The following is a 19,024-nucleotide window of genomic DNA, read 5'->3' as shown; positions in this document are numbered from 1 at the left end:
CCCCGTCGCTGTTTGCTGAGTTTTGCTTGATGTGCAAATTTGATTGTCAATCAAAACGTCACTTGCAAAAGGCCCGTCACACCAAACGTCAAAAAAGGCCTTTTGTTGTGTTCGGCAGTGAAATACCTGCCAAAATTAAGGGAAAGTTGTACCGAAAATAAAACGGTACTTTAGAATCACCGGAATGCCTTGCTGCGTCGCCGGATGCCCCGGAAGTGTCCGCCTGGTTCAGTTCCCGTCCGACAGCGTACTCCGTCGACGCTGGCGCGATGCCATCACGCTTGCCACCGGAACCGGTCCGCCGACCGAGGAGCAATCACTGGAGCTGTGCGAAGACCACTTTGAAGGCGATGCGAGTTCTGCGGAGCGCTACCGCGAACCGACGCGGTTCAGCGATCGGTGAGCATGGGCTTCTTTCTTCTTCGCAGCGGGGTTGAGTCAGCAAATTTTCTTGTAGATCCGGACAACCGGTGGAGCTCGGCAGCTGTCGGTTGTGCCATCGGTTCGAGGTCGCTTCTCGGCTGTACTCGCTGGATGGATCGATGGCCGATGTGGCCGTCGGAACAATTCTGCGGGATTTGATTAAGGTTAAGCTTGAACAAAGCGATGTCCAGCAGTTTGCTTGTGGAGTCTGTTTGACCCAGGTCGGGATGGTTTTGAACATTCAGAAGTCTTTCATAGTCAAAGGAGATCCTGACGTTGAAAATCTGGATAGGTTAGTTCCGCGTTATACGTTTCTGGACCTTTGTAACAGATTTTTTCTATTTAGCATCGACCCGCTAGCGGAAGTGACCTGCTGCCGGCTGTGTCATCGCTACGAACCAACCAATACGATGTGCTTCCTGGATGACGACCTAACGGATGGCGTGAGTATCGGTTCGACGCTGAGCGCGATCCTCCAGTCGGGAGACGACTTGGCGCAGCTCATCTGCTTGAACTGCCTGGCAAAGATCGATTTGATGCGAAGCGTTCAGAGCTTCTTCGTCGGTAAGGATGAAGAGTTCCGGGGTTGGCAAAGGGAGGGTTTGGTAACGGTGGATCTGGACTGCCATCCAGAGCTGATGCTTGAGGTGAAGGTGGAACCGGTTGAGATTCAGGAAACGGTGAGGGAGACACGATCGAGGAAGGCGAAGGGGAAAGTGGTGAAGTTGGTCAAAGATAAGAAGGAATCGGCTGATGTTCAGAAGACGGTGAAGGAGACAAGACAGAAGAAGGCGAAAGGGTTAAAGTTGGTCAAAGAGAAGAAGGAATCGGATGTAAAAGAGGAAGCACAGGCTGTGAAGGAAGAATTGAAGCTGAACAAAGAGAAGGCGCAGTTTGAGTGCAAGATCTGCGACAAGAAGTTTCAGAAAAAGATTAGTCTTAAATTTCACCTACTGATTCACACGGGAGAACTTCCGCACAAGTGTTCGCAGTGCGATGCCAGCTTCCGGTTGAGTACGGAGCTAAGCAAGCACGTGATGGGAGTTCATGAGGGTAAGACACCGTACGATTGCAAGGAGTGCAATGTTCCACTAGCTACGAAGACGGAATACTACCGGCATCGCAGGATGGCCCACACTACAAAAATTTACAAGTACGACTCCTTTTTGTACCGATGTCTGGTCTGCGAAGCGACCGGCAAAAATGTCGGCGAGCTGCGCAAACACATACAGGCGTTTCATGACGAAAACTATCCGTATTTGAAATGCCCGGAATGTCCGCAGCTACAGCTGACGTCCACAACTCACGTCAGAGTTCACGGGTACGACAAGCATCCAGGAAGCGGAACCGGCGAGCGATTCGTTTGCGACAAGTGCGGCAAAGACTTTGCCAGGAAGACCGCGCTGAAGAAGCACGTGCTAGCTGTGCATTCGGAACCCGGAACAACGAAGCGATTTCCCTGTCCGTACTGCGAAAAAACGTTCCGCTTGTACTCATCGTACCACCGGCACAAGGACACTCATGCTGGAATCAAGCGGTACGCTTGCACGATCTGTGAGCAAAAGTTCAGCCATTCGCCCAGTCTGAAGAACCACATCCGGAACGTTCACACCCTGGAAAAGCCGTACCGCTGCGAAGTCTGTGGAGATTGCTTCCGGAACGGATCCTTGCTGAACAAACATCGAGGCGCATTTCACTCTCCGAGCGACGCCATCTTGGAGAAGGTCTCGTGTCCGATCTGCCTCGAGGTGTTTCCCACCAGGTCCCTGCTTCAGCAGCACGTGCGAAGCGTCCACGAGGAACGGCAGGAGTTCGGATGCCTCGAGTGTGGCGAGGTTTTCAACAGCTTCGCCGAACTCAAGGACCATCGTGCGTACCAACATCCGGAAGTCGGTCTACCGTTCCCGTGCGAAACGTGCGGCGAGCAGTACGAGCAGAAGGCACAGCTGACCAAGCACTGCCGGAACGCCCATCCGGAGCAGAACAGGCTCGTCTGTGCGGAGTGCGGCAAGCTGTTTAGCAGCGCGTCTACCCTGAGACAGCACCGGGAAATTCACCGTGACGTCCGGAAGTTCCGCTGCACGTACTGCGAGCAGACGTTCGCCCAGCGCACTCCGCTCAAGAACCACATCCGGAACAAGCACACCGGTGAGAAGCCGTTTTCCTGCGAAACCTGCGGTAAGCCCTTCAGCGATAGCTCGGTTTACTACCGGCACCGGATCAAGTGCTTCCGAGAGCTTGCAGCGAAGAACAAATCGGAAGATCCGTCACTTGTTAAGCAGGAATGTTAGTGGGGAAGTTGCTTTCTGTCAAAATGAAATATTTCAAACCAAGATATTCGTAGTGAGGTGACAACTTGAAACTGTCATTTTTTTTCTTTACTCATTTCGAAAATCCCTAAACAAGCGTTCCCACAATTTCCCTACTTTTCCTCCTCCTTGACAAAGCAGCTGTCACTCGCGGGATCACACCCGTCAAACGGCACCAACTGCTCCGTATCTCCCCCTTCCCGCACACAAACACAAAGCGGTCGCTTCTCACTCGTCTCCGCGTACCTCCTAGGCCGCCCCACCCAGCCCCGCTCCACCCCGTTCCCACTCCGACTGGTACACCAAACCCGCGTCCCGCTCTCCTGCTTCCACTCGACGTTACACGTCGGAAGTTCCTCCCCACTCACCGCCGCCGCCTCCTCTTCCGCTTCGGCCCGCGCCACCCGCTGCCCGACCACCCGACTGTACTCCGTGGGTTCCCCCCGCGCGTCAAAGTACCGCCCCGCCAGCTTGCCCACGTACGGGTACGTCTCGTCGTAGAACGACTTCCACTTGACGATGCTCCGGATCTCGGCGTCCGTCAGCGAGCTCACGTCGCTCATTTCCGGCGTGTACTGCTCAAAGTCGCCCGACACGAACGAGCGGGACGCGTCGTGACCTGCGGGGGGGTGGGTTGAAACGTTTCAAGTTTGACAGTTGATAGTCGAAGCGATTGACGCGGTACTAACCTACAAACATGTTGTACGACTCGCCGGGTCCGTAGTGTTTGGCCCCGCTCTGCACGTCGTAAACGTGACCGAGGATGACCAGGTAGAGGCCCTTGCTGCCCTCGGTGCCGTCGTACTGGGCCAGCTCGCGCTCGGTCAGCACGCCCTCCGCCGTACTGACTTCGGGAGCTTCTCGACCTGGCGCGGAGCCAGGTTCCCGGGACAGCACGGCAAACAGAACGACGGCCATCCCGATTACGACGATGTGCCGGAGGTACGGTGCCACGTACGACAGGACCATCGTGGATTCTCCGGAAATCTAGGCTTTTATTTGGGGAAACCTCGAGGTGCCCGCAGGTGACCTGAGCTGCTACCACAACACAACTGCTGAAGAAGTGTTGGGCGATCAAAACATGCGAGAAAACCAGTTTTACGAAAGAGAGAGAACTTGCGAGAGAGAGCTTTTAACGAGCACGAGGTCACCGGGAAGTTCGAGAGCCCCAACCATAGTTGTGGTGGAAGCTTTCATGATTCATTCATAAATGGGCTGGTTGTTACTCGCGACAGTGATGCAATGATAACAGCTAAAAAGGACTAGTTTTTGAATAAATTATCATACCGTACATAGATTGAGGGGGTTATGTAAAACCCTCGTGAACATTCTGGTTTGACCGTAAGCGATTGAACTCTACACTGAAGAAAAAGAATGTAAGATTTTCATAAGTCTACATCTTATGTGCTGCCTGATTTGAGTATCCACTAGGCTCTCGCGATTTTCATAGACAATCTTATGACCGTCACAATAAATTCATATGGTTATAACTAAACTTTACTTATGTATTAGGTCCACTGTTGATAGACTATGGACTTCATAAGAAATTCTTATGGAATTCATCTGTAATTTTTCAATGGTTTTCGCGTATGATGCTAGTGTGAAATTTTTTGACATTTCAAGATGGCGAAAGGACGGATCGAGCAGACAATTTTAAACGCTCGCTACTCCAAATCGTCCCGTAGTTCGTTCCGGTAACTACTTTACAAAGCTGCCGCCGCCGTTATGAGTTTTACCGCGACCTCCAAGACACAGGCAAGTTCTGTGGCGGGTGTTTCGTGGGTTTTGGTTCGAAGTTGAATATTTTGTTTTGGTATTTTAGATAATATCAATGGCCGTTAGTTCCGCCGGCGGCCCTCCCCAGCATCCTCCAGAAGAATCCGGAGAATAGCATCGGTGAGGACAGTTCCGAGCAGCGGTCGAAGGTTTAAGTTTGATTGACGTGGTCATGCCGAAGGTGGTGGCCATCCGGCAGAACATGCCGAATCACCAGCAAAAAACGATTAAACCGGAGACTGCGGAAACCAACGGGACGACGAGCAGTGGAAGAAAATGAAGTTTTGGTCATATTACGATAATTTAAAAATATATACGTTTAAAATTTAAATAAATTTTTGTTTTCATTCAATTAAAAAAAAGAAAAAATGGGTATAAAAAACAATGTTTATTAATATAATCTCCATGAGCATTGTCATATATTCTTTACACAATTCCATCTATGAATATCATAAGATAACTCAATGGAAATCTTAATTGACGGCTTTGTCAAATTTCCCCTCCCAGCCATAAGAAAATCTTATGACATACGAATAAAATCCTGATGTCGAAAGGTCATAAGACGTTCTTATGGATTTTGCCGGTACTTTTTTCTGAGTGTAGGTGAACGTGGTGCCTCGATGTAAAGCAATCTTGCTACTTTTGACAGCGCTGCGCGCTAGGATCTACACCACCTGATAGTCGAAGATCCTTGAAGGCTGATACGCAGTTCGACGGTAACATTTCAAAAGGCATCATGTACATTTTGACACTTTCTGGGTTATTGCATATTCTGAAAGTACTCCTAATAAGCTACCTCTCCACCAAAAATGAGCAAAAGTTACTTCAGTAAAGTTTGTTTAATCATGATTTTAAATAAAGTAACATAAACACAATCTCTGCCATCAGCAGTCCCTGTTTATATAGCCCTGTCAACCTGTGAAACAAAATTCTACATGAACCTCGTGACGAAAAAAAAGCATCATGAACAAAGCGCCATGTACATTCGGCGAAGAAAAACGAATCATAACAAAGCGTCCCCCTCAATGACAGCAGGGTGACATCGACGTTGGTGATTTCAAAAGGAGTTATGTTTGTTTTACTTAAATAAAATTACGGAAATGATGTTTTATTGAATTTGGATGATCAAGTATCAATAAAAGCAACGTTTTTCATCGTTTGTTATTATAAGAACATCTTATTTTGCTTTTATATTAAAATGGGAATTGAAAATGGATGCTCAACAATCAAATCCAGAGTTTTTTTTTGAAAAGGACCAATAAACTATTGTCTTTCATATGTTTATAGGACCTAATCAAAAAAAACTCTTGAAATGCGTTTTTCTCAAAACGCATGGTTTGTACATGATGCTTTTTGAAATGTTGGCGGCGAGTTGTCCCAATGATCCACACTGTCGGAAACGAAATGAAGTAAACCCGTGAGTAAACCAGACTGAAAATAAACTTGACAATAATCACACAAATACTCGCACAAATACCTATTTTTTTAACTGAAAATTTCATAATAATTTTTTGTATTATTCAAAATATGGAATACAAAAATTTCAAAAATCCCAAATAACAAAAAAATTAAAAAAATATAATGGAAATTTCAACAATTTTTTAAATCTTAAATGAGGAAATTCAAAATAAAAAAATATACAGAATTGAAAAACAATTTCAATATATAAAATTTGAAGCCTAAAAATTTTCAGAAATTACAAGTCGAAATTTCAAAAGTTTTAAAAATCTGAAATGCAGAAATTTGAAAATACAAATATATGAAAACCTCCAAATTTCAACATTAAAAACTCTATTTTTTCAAAAAAAAATCTAGAATGGAAAATTAAGAAATAAGGAATTGTAAAAATTTAAGAATTCAAGAATCTTACACACCAAACCGTCATTACTGAATTCAGTTAAATTTACTGAAATCTGCACTACTGAAATTTTCAGTAAATGAAAACTTGCTCAAATTTTAGCAAACTTTGACAGCTCCATACAAATTTTCACTGAAGTTCAGCGAAAAATTGACTGAAAAGTTCAGTAGTGCAGTTTTCAGTAAATATTAACTGAAAACGAACATCAGAATTTGCTGTGTAAGATTTGAAAATTTAGAAATTTACAAATCTACAAATCTACAAATTTATGAATTTACAAATTTATAAACATTAAAAACTTAAAAATTAAAAATTACAAAATTTAAAGCCTTAAATTTTGAAAATTAAGAATTCCGGAATTTAAGAATAAGGCTCTCTAGTCAGAAATTTACCAACACATTCAAGGTATGTTAACATGGCAGCTGGACGTTTGTTTGCATCATATTTCCCATCTCTTTCTAGCAAAAGTTTTTTTTGTCAGGCGACTTCTAGCTGGTTTTGTTTTAACTGACCGCCCGATATGTCAGCCAACATACTTCGCAGGGCCGTAACATCTCGAGCTCGATGATTGTTTGCATCAGGACACTGTGGCGAGAAGTTCATCATTTTTGGGTTAAATTATATTTTTTTCCACTGGGTCTAGAAAGCCTTATTTAAGAATTCTCGAGTTTTTTTTGAAAAGGTCCTATAAACAAAATTTTTAATTTTTGCTTTTTGGGTGTTTTTAGAACCGCCTTGAGTCAGGGGTATTCAAAAACACCCAAAAAGCAAAAAGTGAAAATTTTGTTTATAGGACCTTTTCAAAAAAAACTCGAGAATTTAAGAATTTAAAAATTTATGAATTTAAGAATTTTAGAATTTAAGAATTTAAAAATTTAAGAATTTAAGATTTTAAAAATTTTATAATTTAAGAATTAAAAAAATGTATAATTTAAGAATTTCCAAATTTAATAATTAAAGAATTTCCAAATTTAATAATTAAAGAATTTCCAAATTTAATAATTAAAGAATTTAAAAATTCAAGAATTTAAGAAATTAAGAATTTATGAATTTAGGAATTTAAGAATTCAAGGATTAAAAAAATATAAGAATTTAAGAATTTCCGAATTTAAGAATTTAAGAACTAAAAATTTAATAATAAAAGAATTTGAGAATTTAAGAATTTGAAAATTTAATAATTTAAGAATTTAAAAATTTAAGAATTTAAGAATTTAAAAATTTAAGAATTCAAAAGTTTAAGAATTCAAAAATTTAAGAATTCAAAAATTTAAGAATTCAAAAATTTAAGAATTCAAAAATTTAAGAATTTAAGAATTTGAAAATTTAAGAATTTAAGAATTTGAAAATTTAATAAATTAATAATTTGAGAATTTAAAAATTGAGGAATGTAAGAAATTGAGAATTTAAGTTTCCAAAATTTAATAATTTAAGAATTTAAGAATTTAAGAATTTAAGAATTTAAGAATTTAAGAATTTAAGAATTTAAGAATTTAAGAATTTAAGAATTTAAGAATTTAAGAATTCTCGATTAAATTTTCAAAAGGCCCTATCTGCATAGGAAACCCATGAGGGATAGGTTGTTTTGAAAATTTAATCTAGAATTTACGAATTTAAGAATTTAAGAATTTAAGAATTTAAGAATTTAAGAATTTAAGAATTCTCGATTAAATTTTCAAAAGGCCCTATCTGCATAGGAAACCCATGAGGGATAGGTTGTTTTGAAAATTTAATCTAGAATTTAAGAATTTAAGAATTTAAGATTTTAAGAATTTAAGAATTTAAGAATTTAAGAATTTGAGAATTCAAGAATTTAAGAATTTAAGCATTTAAGAATTTAAGAATTTGAAAATTTAAAAATTTAAGAATTTGAGAATTTAAAAATTTAAGAATTTAAAAATTTAAGAATTTGAGAATTTAAGAATTTAAAAATTTAATAATTTAAGAATTTAAGAGTTAAAAAAATTAATAATTTAAGAATTTGAGAATTTAAAAATTTATAAATTTAATAATTTAAAAATTTAAGAATTCAAGAATTTAAGAATTCAAGAATAAAAGAATTCAAAAATTTAAGAATTTATGAATTTAAGAATTCAAGAATTTAAGAATTTGAGAATTCAAGAATTTAAGAATTTAAACATTTAAGAATTTAAGAATTTGAGAATTTAAAAATTTAAGAATTTGAGAATTTAAAAATTTAAGAATTAAAAATTTAAAGAATTTGAGAATATAAGAATTTAAGATTTTAAAAATTTAATAATTTTAGAATTTAAGAATTAAAAAAATTAATAATTTAAGAATTTGAGAATTTAAACATTTATAAATTTAATAATTTAAAAATGTAACAATTCAAGAATTTAAGAATTCAAGAATAAAAGAATTCAAGAATAAAAGAATTCAAAAATTTAAGAATTAAAAAATTCAAGAATTCAAAAATTTAAGAATTTAAAAATTTAAGAATTTGAGAATTCAAGAATTTAAGCATTTAAGAATTTAAGAATTTGAGAATTTAAAAATTTAAGAATTTAAAAATTTAAGAATTTAAAAATTTAACAATTTAAGAATTAAAAAAATTAATAATTTAAGAATTTGAGAATTTAAGAATTTCAAAATTTATAAATTTAATAATTTAAAAATTTAAGAATTCAAGAATGTAAGAATTCAAGAATAAAAGAATTCAAGAACAAAAGAATTCAAAAATTTAAGAATTAAAAAATTTAAGAATTCAAGAATTTAAGAATTTAAGCATTTAAGAATTTAAGGATTTGAGAATTTAAAAGTTTAAGAATTAAAAAATTAAAGAATTTAAGAATTTGAGAATTTAAGAATTTAAAATATTAAAAATTTTATAATTTAAGAATCAAAAATTTTAATAATTTAATAATTTAAGAATTTAAGAATTTAAAAATTTAATAACTTAAAAATTTAAGAATTCAAGAATTTAAGAATTCAAGAATAAAAGAATTCAAAAATTTAAGAATTCAAAAATTTAAGAATTTAAGAATTTAAAAATTGATTTATTTAATAATTTGAGAATTTAAAAATTTAAGAATGTAAGAAATTAAGAATTTAAAAATTTAGGAATTTAAGAATCCAAAAATTAAAAAAAAAATAATTTAAGAATATATGAATTAATGAATTTGAGAATTTAAAAATTTAAGACATTAAGAATTTCAGAATTTAATAATTTTAAAATTCAAGAATTTTAAAATTTAAGAATTTAAGAATTGCAGAATTTAAGAATTTAGGAATTTCAGAATTTAAGAATTTTTATATTCTGATTTCATAATATCATAATTTTAAATTTTCATAATTCCAAAATAAATAGGCGCAAAAATTTCTTGACCGCGTTCCTTCCGATCACCACACACCAATTTCTTATTACTGAATTCAGTTAAATTTACTGAAATCTGCACTACTGAAATTTTCAGTAAATGAAAATTTGCTGAAATTTCAGCAAACTTTGACAGCTCCATACAAATTTTAACTGATGTTCAGCGAAAAACTAACTGAAGATTTCAGTAGTGCAGTTTTCAGTAAATATTAACTGAAAACGAACATCAGAATTTGCTGTGCATACTTCGTTTGAACTTGAATCTAGCCAGTTCAATGTCAATCAACCATAAGGTAATGCTAATTTGACAGGCAAAGCGTCATCGACGACATCCGTTCTATCACCGATTACTTCCCATAAAATCAACGGCAAGTGCACCAACTCGCGATCTCGCTTATCGGTTGCGCTTTTGTTTGTTATCTTGGCGAAAAAAAGAAGAAGAGAGAGCCCGCTTCAAGTTGATACTCGCGTATATTTACCAACAGAAAGGCAACGGTACACAGCGACTTCAAGTGTCCGTCCACAAATATTGCTACGAAGCTTACAGGCTAACATCACACACGCACACTTTGTTGCATTACATCACAGATAACGCCGTTCTACGCCGGTCGGAGATCCTGGTCGGAGGTCATCAAAGTGCCGTCTCGTAGACCCCTCGAGAGCTCTGCTGCGTAATTGTTGCGGTTCCAGACTGATTTGAGTTGCTAGTAGTGGTCACCTCAAGCTGTCCTCGACCACTGCAATTGGCGTCGTCCGGGGTGATCTGGAATGTTCCGGATTGTTTTTTCGGTTTTTGGCGATTTTAACTTGAAATGTTTCATTTGACAGCTGTTTGGTTGATCTGGAAGATCAATCAACAATCAAGTAACCTCGCTCCTCAACTGTCAAATGAAATGTTTCAGCTAGACCCAATAGAACGCGGAAACATTTCCAAGCGCTTAACTTACCGCGCCGTACTGATTCTCCGATCCGCCGCTCACTTCCGGCCGGAACACATCCCCGAGCGAGGGTCGTATCTTGGGCCGTGACTTGAACTTGCCCGACTGGGACACGGAGTACTTGCGCTGGAGACTCGTGGTGGACGGTTCGTGGTTATTTTCGCGCAGCGTCATTCTGGATGTGTGTGCTTCAGGTAGCGCAGTTGGTCACGAATTGATTGTTATGATTGGGCAGGTTCTGGACGCGGTCGTTCGGGGGCCCCCCATATAGATAAGGGTTTCGGACGCGCGTGGTTTTATCAGGGAGGATGCACAAATACAGCCCGCGACGAGGATGTTGGAGATAAGAGGCAATTGGCTGGATGCAATAGTGTTTAGGTGCGACCAATATTGCCCACGACGACGTGATAATTGTTTATCGATTGATAAGGCCGTTTTTGCACAGCAAAATTTGTCTGCGACTATTTTGGGAAACTCCATCATGACATCCAAGTTTTGAATCATTTGAAGACAGGGAATTTCTCTACCAAATTTTCTCCTATTTAGGATTAAAACCAATAATTTTATTTACAGAAAACAGTGATATAGGTATAGTGAACATTTAACAGTAGTCTTTAGAAATTCTAAATATCTCCGTCCCCGTCAACATCAAACACGACAACTTTCCAACTTCCATTCGGCTCACAAACCCGCCAGGTGGTCTCTCTTTGGCAACCTCCGACGACGGCAACGGCTAAAAAAGTTTGCATAAAAAATAGACTTTCTACTCTTGTGCTTACGGCGTCCTCCTCCCCCTCCTCATGCCTAGACCCTCGGCTGTCCTGCGTTCTGGTCCGCTCGCTGGGGTCCACTGCTCGCGGCGGTGTACTTTCGTATGTTTTCCGGCGTAAAGTCCAAAATCCGGCGCTGTTTCTTGCGGTTGTACTGCTTCTGTCGGTAGTAGATCTTGAGCGCTCCCTTGATGGCGACGAAGGCGAACCCGCCGACCAGGACGCGCTGGAAGTTGTTCTGAATCGAGTCGAAGAAGACTCGCCCCACGACGGACGAGACCGTGGGCAGGAGCAGCGCTCCGCACAGGACCCGGGTGGCCGAGACCGGATCCGAGCTGACGACCGTGCCGGGTGGTAGTCCATTGGTGGGAGGCTGCTGAGGCGAAGACTCTCCGCCGTTGCCTCCGCTGCTGGAACCGTACGCGGGGTCATCCTCGAGCGACGCGATCGGTAGCAGCAGGTTCAGCATCGGGAACTTGCGAACGCTGAACGATTTGGTCTGCAGGAAACGCAGCACAAACTCTTCCCATCGGATCATGCGTCCCAAGATCAAGCCCACCGGAATGGCCGGAAGTCCGATCAGCAACACGATCGGCTCAGCTCGCTCCATCAGAGCCAAACCTTCTTCGTACCCGACCGTCTGCAGGACGGTCACAGCGCCGTACGTGACGGCCATCCAGTAGAACGACCCCACGATCACCCCAGCCGTCAAGAACGGACTAATCCGCTTGATCATAGTGTCGATCCCTTCCAGCACATTCGCCAGCGTTCCCATCGAGGGCAGCACGATAATGTACTCGCTCTGGCACTGCGGACAGCTGACCCGCTTGAACGTGTTGCCCTTCTGCTTCTCGTCTACCCAACGCTGCAGACAGCTCTGGTGGACCCACTTGGTAGCTCCCCTACAGTTGCACGGCTGAACCCACGGCGCCAGCTTGTCGTCCTCATCCGTGGCGAAGCAGACCCAACAGTACCGTTCGTCTGCCACTTCCGCCTTCGGCGCAGCCACCACCACTTCCGGCGTCTCGGCCATGCTGCAAGGACGATTGTCAAACTTTAGCCAAGGCACAAACCCCCCAACCGTCACAATCGGCGCGGGTTCGAGTCTTGGCTAAATTTGCTCACGCAAAATCCCCCTCCAGCTCTGCTTGTTATCAGAACCGATTTTAACCCAGTTAATTCTTCGATAGCTCAGTTGGTAGGGCAGCGAACGCCAGATTCGAACTCAGCGCGTCGATTTTTCCAGAAAAAAATCGACGCCTTGAACTCTGAACCTTGCACTTACCTCCTCCTTCGTCTGTTTGTGTGTGGGGGTGTGTGTGTGTGCTTCGGAATCAAAACACTGCTGCTGCAAATCCCGTCCCTGGATGACCTTTGAGTTGCGGGTTTGTCAAATCAAAGTTTCGCAAGACCTTATTTTGGGACGTAACCCTTTTTCAGCTGGCGACAAACTCTTGTGGCAAGAGAAAAACAGTAGGCGGCTAAGGTTTGCTGCGATTGGCGAAGAAGTTGGCCTGCAGTTTCGTCACTATTTTTTTTCCTACTCTTTTTGATTCAGGCGTTGAGAAACTTGCATGCAGAACATAAACAGCCGCCCGTCGCGAAATTTGACACTTGTTTGAACAGCCGCCGCGATTGACAGGAAAGCGACGGCGGAGCGGGGGAGATACCTTCTTCTGTGAAATTGGTTACAACTTGTTTTGTTTGCTGGAGGAGGTTACACTCAAAATTAGAATTATTGTTTTTGAAAAGGATACATGCACCATTTTTTTTAACATCACTCAAAAAAATTATTTTGACAAAGAACTTTGTCCTAAGGTTTCTATACGGGGTGTCAATCCAAAATTTTCGCGAAGCGAAAACGTTACGTAACGAATTCCCCTCTCGGCAAATTTCCCCTCTTTTTGGTGCACGCTGGTTGGATGAGCGAACGTTTCCCAATCAGTCAATCGAGAGACGTGAGATTGATGTATCTAAAATCACCCCCACTCCACCTCATAATTTTCGGATCGTCGACGAGCCAACAAAACTCGGCTCGGTCGGTCCCGAAAATTCATTCTATTGCTGGACGTCGACGAGAACACATCAGAAGCAGATGGCCTGGTGGCCCGGTAGCAGACGGCCTGGAGGTCCTAGAGCAGATGGCTTGGAGGCAAGGACCAGCTAAGACATGCCAGTCGCGGGAGTCGATCATTGGAACTGGCCACCACCTGGACTGGAGCGGCCGGAGGCCCCGCGGATGTTCCGATGGGGGGACATTTGCCCGGACCGTAAGAGTTGGGGCAATATGGGTATCAAACTTTATGGTTTTTGATATTGGACATGAAATTTGACATTTCGGCAATAGTGGCCACAATCTGGAGTGGCCGGAGGCCCCGCGGATGTTCCGATGGGGGGACATTTGCCCGGACCGTAAGAGTTGGGGCAATATGGGTATCAAACTTTATGGTTTTTGATACTGGACATGAAATTTGACATTTCGGCAATAGTGGCCACAATCTGGAGTGGCCGGAGGCCCCGCGGATGTTCCGATGGGGGGACATTTGCCCGGACCGTAAGAGTTGGGGCAATATGGGTATCAAACTTTATGGTTTTTGATACTGGACATGAAATTTGACATTTCGGCAGCAGTGGTCACAATCCGGAGTGGCCGGAGGCCCCGCGGATGTTCCGATGGGGGGACATTTGCCGGACCGTAAGAGTTGGGGCAATATGGGTATCAAACTTTATGGTTTTTGATACTGGACATGAAATTTGACATTTCGGCAGCAGTGGTCACAATCCGGAGTGGCCGGAGGCCCCGCGGATGTTCCGATGGGGGGACATTTGCCGAACCGTAAGAATTGGGGCAATATGGGTATCAAACTCTATGGTTTTTGATACTGGACAGCAGTGGTGTCACGGTTCGCTTACTCGAATCGTGGTTCAAACGATACGTCATGACGCTCATGATTGCGAACCAAGCACGAGCGAACCACGATCCGAACGCCTGCCGTGGTTCGCATGAACCCTTGCTCTCTCATCGCGAATGAGAGTGAGAGGGACCATCAATGAGCGGTTCGCAATAAGAGCTAAAAAACAGCACTCAGAGAAAAACACTTCATGGTTTTGACAACAGAAGGCTACGGCAGACGGCTTAAGTGACTATGGAGGGCTACAGTGCATGGCTGCAACAATTGGGATGTCCTGGGTTTTCCAATGACTCCCTGGATTTATTATCGGTGGGTACACCGCCGTAACAAGCAAGAGGTCTGCGGTTTATGACTGCAGATCATACCCGCATAGCTCCAGTGAGTATGGTAGACTTTTTTATATTATGTTGTTATGTCCTGGGTCAACAGAGGACTCCCTGGTTCCTTGGGGACCATCCACAAACGTGGACACTTTTTTTGGAAATCCCCCCCCCCACCCCCCATCATGGACAATTTCCATTCAAATTATTATTTTTTCCATGGAACGTGGTTAATCGCCACAGCCCCCCCCCCCTCTCACCCTAAGGTGTCCACGTAGTTTATGGGTGGTCCCTTGATAACTTTATCGTTAACAAATTTGAACAATTTTGTAGGAGTGAAGAAAAAAAACAAATAAGTTTTTCTATCAGTGCCTACATTCTCCGTTGGCGAACCGTTCGCTGAACGCTCTCTTTACTCCGTTCAGAGCGGAGCGGCTTCGAGCAGAGAAATGATGATCGAAATTTTGGTTCGCGAACCGTTCAAATCCACCGCTCTGAGCGTTCGATAAGCGCTCACCCGATAGGTTCGTCGATTGAGTGGCTGTGATACGCTCAAAAGCGAACCGTGACCCCACTGCTGGACAGTTGCATTTGGCCATTATCTGAAGTTAAGCAGTTAAAATAAATTGCTTATTAGGCAGGAAGTAATAAATAGATTACTGCGATACACATTTTTTTTTGTGCCGCTGCGAAAATCTTTTTCTGGAAATTTAGAATAACTATCCCGTAATTAATTAGAGCCCTGTAAAGGGCAGTTCTAATGTCTGCTATTAAAATTTCCTTTGATGCCGCCGATTGCTTGCAACAGGCTTGCAAAAACATTCCCGCATCTTGGTAACTTTCGAGTGGTGAAGAAAAGTCAATTGATTTCACCTCGATTTCTATTTAAGCTCCACTTGCAATTTCCGTCCCGTTAGTTCGATAGGACGTTAATTATAAGGGAATCTTGGGGAAATTTGGACCGGACATTCTAATCGAAAATTTCAACAATCATCTTGCAAAGTTCTTTGCAGGCCAAGGGTGCATGATACTGATGATACTCGTCGGTTGACACACCTAGGCGAGGAACATCCCGGAATGAGCCCAACTACATCCGTAGTGCTGTTTGGACAAAACAGCATGGCTCTGGTTCCTTGCAAGTGTCCTATTTTCTTACCTCCACGTTGGCTTGGTTTAGTCATCATGATGACAAGGTGTAACCTAGCTGGTGGCCTGTGGAAACGACTCGTAAACCTTTGACCAGCGAGGGTCAGAGTGGAGACGGCCAAAAGAAAGGGGCGCGACAATGTGGGAAAGGGAAGTAATTTGTGATTGTAGACGGTATTGTTTTGATTCGCAGTATGTTGAGTCAACTGCTGTGGATGTACCTGAGCATCGCAGAACGGGGTTTCTCTTCTTTCCATTTCAACTAACAGCTATCTTCTGTTTATTTTGTTTCACTGATTTTCTAAAACGGCTTCTGTTTACTATCTTCCATTTGATTTCGATTTTACTTATTTGATTCTCTTATTTCTCAACGCTTTTCTACTCTATTTTATCAATCGATGCTGCTGTAACAATCTGTCTGCGTTCCCTTAATTTGGCAGCGATGTCAATTTTGTTTATCATGTGCCTTTTCTTTATTTATCTATTGAGCAGTTCTCTACGAAATCGGTCTTTTTTCTTCGATTTTAATTTTTGTATTTTTTAATCCGGCTGAAACTTTTTTGGTGCCTTCGGTATACCCAAAGAAGCCATTTTGCATCATTAGTTTGTCCATATAATTTTCCATACAAACTTGGCAGCTGTCCATACAAAAATGATGTATGAAAATTCAAAAATCTGTATCTTTTGAAGGAATTTTTTGATCGATTTGGTGTCTTCGGCAAAGTTGTAGGTATGGATACGGACTACACTGGAAAAAAATGGTACACGGTAAAAAAAATGTGGTGATTTTTTTATTTAACTTTTTAGCACTAAAACTTGATTTGCAAAAAAACACTATTTTTAATTTTTTTTATTTTTTGATATGTTTTAGAGGACATAAAAAGCCAACTTTTCAGAAATTTCCAGGTTGTGCAAAAAATCATTGACCAAGTTATGAATTTTTTAATCAATACTAATTTTTTCAAAAAATCAAAATTTTGGTCGCAAAAATTTTTCAACTTCATTTTTAGATGTAAAACTGAATTTGCAATCAAAAAGTACTTCAGTGAAATTTTGATAAAGTGTACCGTTTTCAAGTTATAGCCGTTTTTATGTAACTTTTTTCGAAATAGTCGCAGTTTTTCATTTTTTTAAATTAGTGCACATGTTTGCTCACTATTGAAAAAAATATTTTTGAAAAGCTGAGAAAATTTTCTATATTTTGCTTCATCGGACTTTGTTAATACGACCTTTACTGCCGTTCTACGCATAATTGTCCCATGTCAGTTTTGGTCGATTTTGACTTTATGACATTTTTTCGTTTTTTGATGTGTACTTTAAGAAAAAAACATAAAATCTGGTACTTTGTTCGGAAACTCATTAAAAACAACACCAAGTCTGTTTGTCCCATCGTTAAACTTCTACGCATAATTGTCCCACCAAGTATTTTCTTACACGGAATCATTAGTTTTACTAAACATTATGTCTTGTTTACCTTTTGTAAAGCAAGAGAATCACAAATAAAGGTGATAAACTGCTAACTGGGGTGATTAGGGACACATAGGGCGAATAGGAACCCACAGGACAATTATGCGTAGAAACACAGAAATCGGTCGAAAAATTTCAATCGCGTTTTTCTCAGTTGCACTTTTTTGAACATGGGACAATTATGCGTAGAACGGCAGTTTAGTTGCTGAGATATTGCTATGCAAAGGTTTAAAAATAGGAAAATTGATGTTTTCTAAGTCTCACACAAACAGCCCACCATTTTTCAATGTCGATATCTCAGCAACTAATGGTCCGATTTTCAATGTTAAAATATGAAACATTTGTGAAATTTTCCGATCTTTTCGAAAACAATATTTTCAAAATTTTTAAACCAACACTAACATTTTAAAAGGGCGAAATATTTAATGTTTGGCCTTTTTGAAATGTTAGTCTTGATTTGAAAATTTTGAAAATATTGTTTTCGAAAAGATCGGAAAATTTTACAAATGTTTCATATTTTAACATTGAAAATCGGACCATTAGTTGCTGTGATATCGACATTGAAAAATGGTGGGCTGTTTGTGTGAAACTTAGAAAACATCAATTTTCCTGTTTTTAAACCTTTGCATTGCAATATCTCAGCAACTAAATGTCGTATCAACAAAGTCCGAAGAAGCAAAATATAGAGAATTTTCTCAGCATTTCAAAAATATTTTTTCCAAAAGTGGGCAAACATGTGCACTAATTTAAAAAAATGAAAAACTGCGACTTTTTTCAAAAAAGTCACCTAAATATGGATTTAACTTGAAAACGGTGCACTTTATCAAAATTTCACTAAAGTTCTTTTTGATTGCAAATTTGATTTTACATCGAAAAATGAAGTTGAAAAATTTTTGCGACCAATATTTCGATTTTTTGAAAAAAATAGTATTGATTAAAAAATTCATAACTCGGTCAATGATTTTTTGCACAACCTGGAAATTTCTGAAAAGTTGGCTTTTTATGTCCTCTAAAACATATCAAAAAATAAAAAAAAATTAAAAATAGTGTTTTTTTGCAAATCAAGTTTTAGTGATAAAAAATTAAATAAAAAAATCACCAAATTTTTTTTACCGTGTACCATTTTTTTCCAGTGTAGTCCGTATCCATGCCTACAACTTTGCCGAAGACACCAAATCGATCAAAAAATTCCTTCAAAAGATTCAGATTTTTGAATTTTCATACATCATTTTTGTATGGACAGCTGCCAAATTTGTATGGGAAATTATATGGACAAACTAATGATGCAAAATGGCTTCTTTGGACATACCGAAGGCACCAAAAAAGTTTCAGCCGGATTAAAAAATACAAAAAAAAAATCGAATGACCGAAATCCTAGAGAACTGCTCTATTTGAATAATTTCTCATCTTCCCTGTAAATTGCCCTCAATACAATCTAAGCTTGTTTGTTACCTCTTTTTATTAACTGTTGTTAATTTCTATATCTTCTTCATAAATTACTATCTTCCTTTTACTATTGATTCTTTACATAGTATATTTCCTTCACTGTCCATTGTTTTGAAACTTCACCTTTTTCTTAACAAGTGAGGTTCGAGCCCTTACTCAATTTATGGAATGATTAAAGGATTAAAACAAAAATTTCTATTGTACTTTTGAAACACTTCTCTAAAATGCTTAGGACCAAAATATTGTAACAAAACACCGCGACAGAAGAAATAGCAACAGATAAACACGACTCAACACTAGGAAAGACTCAGGAGAAAACAATACACAG

General features: G+C 40.0%; 3 protein-coding genes across 3 annotated transcripts; 1 reads left to right on the top strand and 2 right to left on the bottom strand.

Moving 5' to 3' along the window:
• Positions 1–25: 25 nt before the first annotated feature.
• On the top strand, positions 26–2,785 carry LOC128092512 (zinc finger protein 93-like). Its single transcript, XM_052706439.1, has 3 exons — positions 26–399; positions 458–715; positions 770–2,785. Exons 1-3 carry the CDS (start codon positions 185–187, stop codon positions 2,712–2,714), a joined length of 2,418 nt encoding a protein of 805 aa, XP_052562399.1. The 5' UTR covers positions 26–184; the 3' UTR covers positions 2,715–2,785.
• Positions 2,761–4,141, bottom strand: LOC120416899 (neuferricin homolog). Its single transcript, XM_039578797.2, has 2 exons — positions 3,422–4,141; positions 2,761–3,351 (listed from the first exon to the last, which is right to left on the bottom strand). Exons 1-2 carry the CDS (start codon positions 3,699–3,701, stop codon positions 2,846–2,848), a joined length of 786 nt encoding a protein of 261 aa, XP_039434731.1. The 5' UTR covers positions 3,702–4,141; the 3' UTR covers positions 2,761–2,845.
• A 6,008-nt stretch (positions 4,142–10,149) lies between these two features.
• Positions 10,150–13,014, bottom strand: LOC120416898 (E3 ubiquitin-protein ligase MARCHF5-like). The gene is made up of 3 exons (XM_039578796.2): positions 12,691–13,014; positions 10,645–12,439; positions 10,150–10,460 (listed from the first exon to the last, which is right to left on the bottom strand). Exon 2 carries the CDS (start codon positions 12,436–12,438, stop codon positions 11,440–11,442), a length of 999 nt encoding a protein of 332 aa, XP_039434730.1. The 5' UTR covers position 12,439; positions 12,691–13,014; the 3' UTR covers positions 10,150–10,460; positions 10,645–11,439.
• Positions 13,015–19,024: the final 6,010 nt, after the last annotated feature.

Source organism: Culex pipiens, chromosome 1 (assembly GCF_016801865.2).
Source record: "Culex pipiens pallens isolate TS chromosome 1, TS_CPP_V2, whole genome shotgun sequence".
NCBI lineage: Eukaryota > Metazoa > Arthropoda > Insecta > Diptera > Culicidae > Culex > Culex pipiens.
Note: the sequence above shows the minus strand (reverse complement) of the source record. Positions and strands in the feature narration are given on the sequence as shown.

Bases quoted from the DNA above. Each gene is read 5' to 3' on its own strand.
- LOC128092512 (XM_052706439.1), top strand. From the start codon at position 185: ATGCCTTGCTGCGTCGCCGGATGCCCCGGAAGTGTCCGCCTGGTTCAG. The intron at 400-457 runs GTGAGCATGGGC...ATTTTCTTGTAG, and splicing joins CCGACGCGGTTCAGCGATCG to ATCCGGACAACCGGTGGAGC. The intron at 716-769 runs GTTAGTTCCGCG...TTTTCTATTTAG, and splicing joins GACGTTGAAAATCTGGATAG to CATCGACCCGCTAGCGGAAG.
- LOC120416899 (XM_039578797.2), bottom strand. From the start codon at position 3,701: ATGGTCCTGTCGTACGTGGCACCGTACCTCCGGCACATCGTCGTAATC. The intron at 3,352-3,421 runs GTTAGTACCGCG...ACCCCCCCGCAG, and splicing joins GTCGTACAACATGTTTGTAG to GTCACGACGCGTCCCGCTCG.
- LOC120416898 (XM_039578796.2), bottom strand. From the start codon at position 12,438: ATGGCCGAGACGCCGGAAGTGGTGGTGGCTGCGCCGAAGGCGGAAGTG.